This window comes from Pomacea canaliculata, linkage group LG3 (genome assembly GCF_003073045.1).
Source record: "Pomacea canaliculata isolate SZHN2017 linkage group LG3, ASM307304v1, whole genome shotgun sequence".
Taxonomy (NCBI): domain Eukaryota; kingdom Metazoa; phylum Mollusca; class Gastropoda; order Architaenioglossa; family Ampullariidae; genus Pomacea; species Pomacea canaliculata.
In genome coordinates this window covers 2985566-2995714 of record NC_037592.1, presented here as the reverse complement: position 1 = coordinate 2995714, position 10149 = coordinate 2985566, and the positions used below count along the sequence as shown (strand labels likewise).

Below are 10149 nucleotides of genomic sequence, written 5' to 3'. Positions count from 1 at the left end.
CCTGGGTTTGTATTATTCTTATAATTTTTTCACATAATTTATTTCATCTATATTTTGTAAATGTACATTTTCACTAACTTAGTTTTTGTTTTACCACACACCAAAGCGCTTTTCATTTTAAATGTTCCCCCCCCCTTTTTTTTATACTATCCTATAAAAAATATTTTTGACCTTATATAGTCTAATTATTTCACATGGTTCAAACTTACGTTTTTGCGTTTTCTTTTCAGCTCGTCTGTTGCGTGTCTCTCTCATTAGGAGTAGCATAAGAGTGGACTTTCATAATAACCTACTTTTTAGCAGTTATCACCAACCCCAACCCTGATCTTACCAAGCAACTTTGAATGACTTGGTTCGCGAATTTACTCTGCGGGCATTCTCGGTAACAACAGTAATTTTGACCAATATCGTGTTCCAAACCACTGGAGAAACTATGACAAATACTGAAATGGAATTTTCTATGAAGGTCACCATAATCTCACTGACATGTTGAATCTGGGCTAATGTCTGCCTTAAATTGTGAGTGTGCATATCATGAAAATACAGAGAGAGATTGATACGATCATTTAAGAACAGTATGTTATTTCATATAATTTAACAAGAACATAAACACCGGCTTTTGGAGATGTCACAGTATAGAAACGGATGAGACCAGCATGTGCACACTACTCAGATCATAATGAGCAGAGCCAATGAGCAGAGCTGTGAATTATTTAAAGCACTCACATTTATGTTCCTTACTGAGACTATAGGAATGATTAGGACAGTGGAATGCGGGAATTGTTACCGTCCTCTCCCTCTATAACTAGCTCTCACTTCAACCTTAAAGAATATACATGAATACATTTGTGGTTTGGGTGTATTGCGATCCGAAATCGTGCTTCACCCAGTGCGCATGCGCAGGGGTCACAGGTAACGCATACGCGCACACACACACACACACTGTGAAAGAAGATATGGGAAGTTCCTTCAATCTCTCATCCCAGAAACACTTGACAAAGGAAATAGGTATTGCATTGCATAGCTACAAATACAAATTAAAGCTTTGTGGTGTATGTTAACATAAAGTCATAATAGAATGTCTGCGCATGCGTTACTTGTGACCACTGCGCATGCGCACTGGGTGAAGCACGACTTCATCTGAAACACGATTTCGGATCGCCAAAGGGGCAGTTATTAATTAAGCCCTGATTTATCAAACGGGTTGAGTTTTAGAGGCTGAAATTTACAGATTAGTTTTATATCGCCCTCATTCGCCCATATCTGTAGATATATGCCTCAAGTAAAAAAGCGATCCATTTCACTTTTGCTGGAGAATGCTTTGACGATGCAGCAATAATTATATGTTTCTGAATAATGTTTGGGGCTGTGTCCTTTTTTTAACCTTTGCTAGGAACAAAAGCCGGATTTTTTAACAAGTATATATTTACGTGTAATGATCTTCAAAACAGTCGAAAAAATGCATTTCACAGACGATCTGGTATGTCGTTGGATCAGAAAAATTGCGGTGTCGTTTTTACAAAAATGTATCAACAAATTTAACAACAGTTGGCAGCCCTTATTTAGAGAAAATTACACAGTGGTTTAGATAATATAAATTTATTATTTCATGAAAACATTACTTATAATCAATAACTAAGTAAGTAATAGAGTAATAATGAACTTGGTACTCATCAGCTCAAAAAGTGGAAAGGAAAACAAGTACAATGACATTAACATTATTTATGTGAAGATTAACAATTTAGATATACATGTATATATGACATGAAAGTGAAGAGTCCATAGCGATGTTTCTCTTCCGACTCTCATCTTTTTATTTATTAGTTTACATTTATTTAGCCAATGCTCACGCAAGCCCAAAAGTGTAAAATTCTCCGAGGCCCATACAGCAGATGAAAGTTTTAGGACGAACCGAGCCTGTTTTCTTCACAGAATGGAGAATCTTTTCATACAAATTATTGCGTTGTCTCCATATCTAATATTATCCAGATCCCTCTCGCTGATATTGCTTTATACTACTCTACATCAGGGAATATAGCAGTCCCAGCATATGCATAGCCATTCCCATGCCATGTAAAGGTTGCAACGGAGTGCGAAAGTCGGATAGTTCATTGGAGACGGATCGTAGAGACAGACAAAGATGGCTGAAGTCTTAGCAACTGAATGAAGAGTCGCTATTAAAGTCGTCGTGTTAATAATATTTAATCTCATCGACGATTTAGTTTTTGCCCAACATCAAAATGTCTGCTCAGATGGAGGAGTAATCGAGAGGGTAATTAGACAGGAACGGTCCCTCGGTTATCTGTATATCGCAAGTATCATTGTCAATCGACCTGAGTGTCGAGCATCAGCCATGTGGCGCTGTGTCACCATGGCATCAGTCCTGTCTAAGGAGCCACTCGCATTTTCACAAAGCAAGTACACTCGCAATTTGACACTTTATGTGTAGAGTACTGATTAAAATCGTTTCGTACTCCAGATTGTTCCTGTCGCGGATGCAGCTAAGTGGTTGGATCCCAAAGGGATTCCAAGTAAGGTCAATGACTTCCGATGGCACTCTTGTGGTTGAGGTCATATGGTTTGCGTTTTTTCCCTCCTTTCGACAGGAAACTTAGTGGGAACTAGCAAGTCGGCAGGGCTTATTAGTTCATGCCGTTTCGAAAATGTACACTGTACAGCAAACGCTGCTGTTACTTTGACTCGTTGTCCTTTGACCTAATCTAGGGCGTGTCATCGGGTTCTAGCACGCATGTGAACGGCTTGATGCGTCGAATAATGCGCATGTGACACTCAAAGGGCGGAGGTGACGCTGGATCAATGGCCCGGATGCGGAACTGACTCAGCAGTCTTGTGATGAAGAGGAAAAGTTCGATTTCCGCCAGATGACCTCCAATACAGCTCCGTTTGCCTATACAAGCAAAAGGAAAAAATAATAAAATAATAATAATCATAAAACAAAGACTGTAACAGTAAATAAAAAGGTTATTTTCTGTGTCGTGAGTAATCCAGCCTTAAAATGTCGAGGCTAGAAATACGCGGGATTGGGAAATTAGTCGACTGTCATAAACGTCTTTTCAATACACATCACTCTCTGGTTAATCAACTGGAATTAAATGAATTAAAAAGGATTTTTTCACTGACCCTATTCAGTGGCGGTTTCGAAGAAGACAATGGCATGCATTTTCTGCATTAGCTGGCAAAAGTAAATAATTTGACGTTTAGCTCCCACCTTCGCCATCTCTAGAGATTACTCACCGACGCCAAATGGTCGATAACTCTTAGGTTTCACGAATTTGCCGTTGTCGTCTAGATGGCGCTGTGGGTCAAACAGTTCTGGGTCTTTGTAGAAGCGCGGGTCTCGGTGGAGGCTGAAGATGCTCGCTAGCACAAAGGCTCCTTTTGGGACCTCGTACTTGTCTTCTATGATGGCGTCCTCGGTGGCCACGTGAGGAAGTGATGACGGGGTCACAGACCCGAGGCGCAGCACCTCTGTCAGGGTGGCTCGGGTGTATGGGAAGTGCTGCTGATTGGCCCAAGAGATCGTCACATTACTGGAGCGAGCCCGCCTAAGCTCGTCCTTCACCTTGTTCTGCACTTCCGGGAAATGAATGAGGTACAAACAGAAGAACTCGATGGCCGACAGGGAGCTAGTCACGCCACCGAAAAACAGGTCCATCAAGGACTGTACGAGCTCTTTGTCTGTGATCAACAATAAGTGCCCATGAAAATTAACAAAGACAGATTGTAGGGGAAAGTAACAGCAACATCTGTAGATTAAGCACTACAGTTCAGGGGCAAAATCGAATCAAAGTTAGAATTAAAACATAACCAGCAAACAGATCATTAAGAAAAGTTACCCAACTATAACGTCCACCTCTTAAGCACCTAAATCTGCATAAACATTTCATACAACTCGTTCTGTTTCCACCATGAATGGCTACTGAAACATTTTAAAAGCACATCATTATGTTAATCGAATATAGCGCTGTCATTAATTTCTCGCGATTTTTAATTTTTGGTGATGAGTTCGAGACATTTGGACGTTACTGAAGGTCCCAACCAACCATTGCCACAGTTCTTATCCCCTCCTCTCCCTACCCTCCCCCACAAAGTGAGAGAAAGTGGGGAGATTGAAATAGAATGAAACGAATTTTACGGTGTTCTTAAAATTGTCTACACACTTTAGCATCTGGCAGCTCTATTGATGTTTCTTTCTTTTCCGATTTCACCCGTAATAATGGAAGCCAGGCTAATGCTTTGGGTAAACGAAATTCATCCTAAAATTAAACTGAAAGTTTGGAAATGCAGTTGCCGCACAAAGACAGTTTCTTGATGTTTGCGATTCATTGCACTGCCTGTACCAGAAAAGACATCAGTTTGAAAAAAAGGCGCTGACAAAACAATTAAATGATGTCTGTAGATTCTATTACATTTTGACAGTTTATTTAAAATACATTTTAGTACACACTACTTTCATAACTATTCCAAGTGTGTATACATTTTGGGGACACCCTACTGATGTAGATATTTGTAAACTTATAGTAAGATTTACCAACGTGTACATCAGCGATTCACTTAAGAACAATGAACAGCACTCACCATCATTCTCAGGCCTAGAGGAATACTCTTCGGAGACTAGAATGTGGTCAAGAAGGGCATTGCTGTCAGGCTTTCCATCTGCCTTGCGGAGAGCCTCTCTGCGCGTGGAAATCCATTGTCTTATGATGGCCTGCATCGCTTCTGACATCTTAAACATGTCGGGTATCGTGCGTCCGCTTATGGCTTCTAACGGTCGACGGAAATGACGCACCTGTTACAGTGACACACCATGTTAAAATCGGACTAACGGGCGAAAAAAATAAAAGTTGTTACATATTCTTGCGATCATAATGTCAATGTAATGTTATTAAGATTTTTTTAAACATTTTTATCTTTTATTTTTTTTAATAAGCAACATAACAAAACATGTATGTACTCCTTTGTTCAGAAATTCAAAACACGGTTTTTAAAGTCTTCATGCTAAGATTAATGTTTCACTTCTTGGCTTGAATGACCTGCACACATTCTCCCTTCTACAAGAGCACGCCAGTGAGTGACTGATGGAAGCGCATGTGCTATAGATGTATCATCGTGGGAAGAAGTGAAAGGAATTCTGAATCTTGATCTTACTCTCTTACTAAAAGATATGCACAAAATAAATAAATAAAACGAGGACAGTAATTTCAAGGCAAACGAACTGCTGACGAAATCCGGACCTACAGAGGCAGCACACAGTTTACCTTCAAAAACATTTGCGTCGATTTGGAGGTGAGGTCCACCTCCTCCAGGTTCCTCATCTGCTCCACCAAGATGTTCATGACTTCACTGTCGCAGTCCAGGGCCTCGCCCAGCAGCAACGTGGCAAGGCGACTGGTAAGAGCAGGGAGAAAAAAGTCGTCCAAGTGTAACGGCTCAGCGCATGCGCTCTTCATCTGCTGCAGTACACGATCTGCCTCTGTGCCGATGATGTCTTCGTAGGTGGCGTGTGAAGGCCCGGTTTTCATGGCGCATGTCATGGCGGCCCGGTTCTCCTTCCATCTCTCCCCTTGCCCGAACAGTAGACCTGGAGGGGATAGGGAAGGGTACACAAAAACCCATCAAACAAATCAATTTCAATAGGTACCTTTTTATCATACCAACCATGATCAGCTTGCGATCTAAAACAATATTTCAGCATTTCTGCAACTATTACTGATAACACCCAAGTTTAATACTTACATGCATTAAATAAAGGAAGTGATGCTATCAGCGCCATTAGCATTACCCTGTGACCTGTGTTTCCTCATATCGTGTAAACAGCATCAGGGCGGCAAGGGGAAAAAGTACCCATACAAGGCCCCACTACATTTTAGCAATTTAGATAAAGGTCAGTGTTACACGGTTGACTGGCTTATAGTCTGCACATGAAATTGTACTGCTGAAGAAGCCTAACCGACCCAGCAATTCACAAACGTTTTATGGCTAGGGGGTGAATTTGCTCTACTGTGCCTCACTAAAATCGGAAGGCAAATGTCTGAGGATGACCCGAGTCGGAAGGCGCAGGGATGCGTGTGACTGTAGATAAGAATTCGTTGTTTTATGGGCAGCGCTATTGAGATACAACCATTCAACCCGCCCATACAACCCGCCCTACTTCATTGAAGCACGACTATTATCGCGTTTGTTGTTGTTGACTTTCAGCATGTATATTACACACCAAAAAAAAAAAAAAAAAAAAAAAAAAGGAAAAAAAAACACACACACACATTCTCTGATGCAGAGAAAAATTATTCTTACAAAGTGCTCATTAATAACAAAGGGAGTAAGCGATCGTAGAAACAATAGGTAAAAGTGAGAAAGTCAACTAAAAAACTCCTGGCAGAGTAACAGTAGGACATGTCACAGCGGAGTAATGGTAGAACATGTGTTACAAAAACACCCAGTTGAGTAACGATAGAACAGATACTAAGAAACCTAGTAGAGTGATGGTAGTGTACTACAAAAACACTCAGGTAGAACGTGTACATTTTTTTTAAAGCGAGACGGTGACCTGTCTGTTTGCTCGGCTGTTGCGATTCGCTCATTGAAACAGGCGACCTTGACTGAATCTCTCCTTCCGGTTGATATCCGGCACAATCGAGATGCAGATAATGTGATACGCATATCGAATATGTTACTAGCTCTTTTCTCTCTCTTTGGCCATGCATCAGCAAACTTCAAAGCTACGCAGCAGGAGAATATATAATTAAAGAACGGATATCAAGCGAGACAGACGTTTTAGTTTCCGTAATAAAATGTTGATAACCTACGTATCAGCTCATCTTAACAACGGCTCGTAAAGTCGGTTGGAGCTAATTGGAAAATCCGTTTCAAATGTGACAGCAGGATCCAGTGGCTTCCTGACAGTACGAACAATTTGTGTGCATGTGTGTGGACAACAGTTTCGACTGATAACAAACAGGCTAAAGATAGCTTTTAGTTCGTTGAAGTGATCGAGGTGTAATAGAATTTTTATTAGTGTCCATTGCACGACACATTTCTTAGCCCTCTACTTTCAATTTCAGCATACCTTTTAAAAATCCTAGAATCGTTGGATTAGTCCTACAAAGTGCCGTTTGCTTTAAAGTCTACAAGATGAACGAATGTAAAGTGAACATCAGCTTATGTGAATGGTCCCATCGCTAGCACTCGAGGAGCCAATATCATCGGGGATGTCACATCCCATTTTCACGGGAAATTTGGATAAATCTCTCTCCTACCACCTTTTTAGGGCAGATGTCAAGGTCACATCGTTTTTATCGTCTGCGTGACTGCCAGTTAGACCGAACAGACTGAGCGATGCTATGCCGCGCTATAGTCCAAGGTTCCACATCCCACTAGAACCGGCGCTAGTCAGAAAATCATTTTACAGTCATTACATCCTGGGTATGTAAGTACCGTGGAAGGTCAAGTCAAGTCAAGTTTGGAACAGGGCTGGTGAACGAAATCAAGAGGTTATTAAAGTTTGAAGAAATTACACATACAAGAGTCCAAGCAGGGATCACAAGGCTGACACTTGAACAATAAAATAAACGTAACCATGGCAACAGCACATATAAGGTGTGTCAGTTTTAAAGATTTTTAATTTACTAACCGTTGGCGATTGCAGCAGGACCTTCGGGTCGGCCAAGGAAGGCGTCCCCTTTCCTTTCCATGTACTCCTCCACGAGCTCAATGGAGTTGAGGTACACCATCAGGTTAGGGCCCATGCGTACACTGTAAAGCGGGCCAAACTCCCGAGCCCATGCTAGGTTCGTCTCTGGGCCCTTCCACTTGTAGCTGGCGCCGATTACCGGCAACCCTTTAGGGCCAGCTGGAAGAGTGGTCATAGCAGCTAAATGACGAGGGTCCGGAAGGAGTCGGCGAAATGTCAAATTGTAGGTCACGGATCACAGGTGGCCGGTAGGAAGAAGTCACACTTTTGAAGCGAGCGATTCTGATCCTTAGATTAGTTTCAGGCAAGAGAGAACAGCTGAAAATCGTCACCAGGTAAAACTTCAGCAATTCTGCTTCTGCATGCGCGGGGCAAACACAAGTCTCGTGACCAAATAGCTCACGACAGCAACGACAGACGGCGAGTGCGAGTACAAAAAGATGTCCACAGGACCGCAGCTACTGTTACCTTGCAGCCGGATTCAGCTGTCGACGATTCTGTCAGTGGCAAGTGTCAAGTGGCCAGAGAGGGGTCGTTTGACTGTACAAGCCCGGCACGAGACGGCGCACGAGCAAGTTACAGTGTCACACTGTTATACGCCAGCCTGTCGTCTGCACTTGGCGTCTGCTGCTCTATTTATGGCGGCAACAGTCTCGCGGTAACGAGAGCACGGAGGGATACAGAGGGGTGCGCGGGCAGTCGGGTTAGGTTTGGGGGGTAGAAAGTTGGTGGAGCGGGCGACACTTTGCCCTCATTAGAGCATGCAGGATCAACAAAGGGAAGCGACGTTTCCCACCGAAATCAATTTTTTTTTAAATGGAAACTTTTGCAAGTGTAGTAAGTATACTCCTAGCCGATTTTTGAATCAACAGTATGCGCAAAAACGTACATAGGACAAATAGATTTTGTTCATCCTAATTTCGACGATACCAAGCATTACCAAGCTATAGCTTTAATAGTTTTCCAGTTACTAATTTTTAAAATTATATCTGGATAATTTTATTCTTGAAACTGAAAATGAATAAAATACACCATTAAGTAGTAAACACTTAAAAATCATCACCCAACACACTCAACTCATTATTTTCAGGCCATCCAGGTTCTGAAATATTAGTATTATCACTTCAATGATAGGATTTGAAGCATATATGTCACCCACGTATCTATGAAAGTATTAAAAAAAAAAAACAACAACGAAGAAGTGTGGACCATGGACGTGTATGTGTGGCAAAACGAGCTACGGTAATATGGCGGACATGACCCGTTGACCCCTGCGCCTGCGCACTGTGGCAAGTAAATCTGGAGATCGTGACATCGGTGGACGACCTCAGATCTCGACGCGTGAGAGCAAATCTGCGAGCTTTGTAGTTTAAATTATTCTACATCTTTTAATACGAATAATAATCCAGCGTGTACTTTGTGTCCATAAAATTTTTTTATCCAAACTGTTCACATTCGATCCTAGCATGCATTTGTAAAATCAAAAGTCTCTCTCATTCGTAACCAACTTTAGACGCCGCGGTCCGAAAGGCACTTTGTACAGCTACAAGCTGTGTTTTTTTTATTTGTTTGTTTATAGGTTTGGTTTTGGTTGGGGTTTTTTTTTGGGGGGGGGGCTATTTATTATCATTCAATGAACTCACTCTAAATAATTGTTATCACACACGTAACAAAATGCTCAATCTCCTGTCTATAGTAGGAGTCATTATCTTTGGAAATGAGTTCTGTGAGTCTGGTGTCGGGTGTAAATTTAACTGTAGGGCAGTTTTGGTTCCTGTGTCTACACTCCGCCGTGTACACGGCAAACAAGAGAGGAGACAGTACACTAACTAGCGGTTTAATCTTATGAATAAAACATGTAAACATTTGTAAAGCGCACACTCACACTCCTAAGGAACTTGCTCTAGGCGCTTAAACGGGTTGGTCTAGAAAAATTATATCACGAGTTCTCGTATGTGCAGAAAGAAGTTGTGTTAACCAGGCAGTTGCAGCATAAGACTGTTCTCCCACATTACTGTAGCTTTGTTCATCACCGTGAACTGTGGACAGTCATGCCTAGTCCTTTTAACCCAACTCTAACAGTAGGGACAAGTGCTATACAAATCAACGTACTATTATTATATTTGGTTCCTCTGCGTTTTCCATACTTGGTTTTACTGATCATTAGTCGTTGTTTATTCTTTCATAGTTTATATGTTATTCGTTTGTTTTCCTGTCCCTCGCATGCTGTCCATGTTTTGTTTATGTTCTTAGGCGCTAAAAGCATGCTCCTTGGGAGTACAAATTTTGCATTTATTATCATTATGGTAGACTGGGAACATTCGACATTACATCATCCATAACATTAGGATAGTTGCTTTCAACTTCCGTTCTTTGATGTTGGCCAGGGAAAATTTACTTTACGTCGATCTCCGAGAGGCAACTTCCGCCGGACGCAG

The 10149-nt window shown here is 41.6% G+C and overlaps 1 protein-coding gene across 1 annotated transcript; it reads right to left on the bottom strand.

The window, feature by feature from the left end:
• Positions 1-1583: 1583 nt before the first annotated feature.
• Positions 1584-8352, bottom strand: LOC112560089 (cytochrome P450 2C23-like). Its single transcript, XM_025231660.1, has 5 exons — positions 7652-8352; positions 5280-5602; positions 4600-4810; positions 3256-3699; positions 1584-2908 (listed from the first exon to the last, which is right to left on the bottom strand). The coding sequence occupies exons 1-5, from the start codon at positions 7884-7886 to the stop codon at positions 2721-2723; spliced, it is 1401 nt and encodes a 466-aa protein (XP_025087445.1). The 5' UTR covers positions 7887-8352; the 3' UTR covers positions 1584-2720.
• Positions 8353-10149: the final 1797 nt, after the last annotated feature.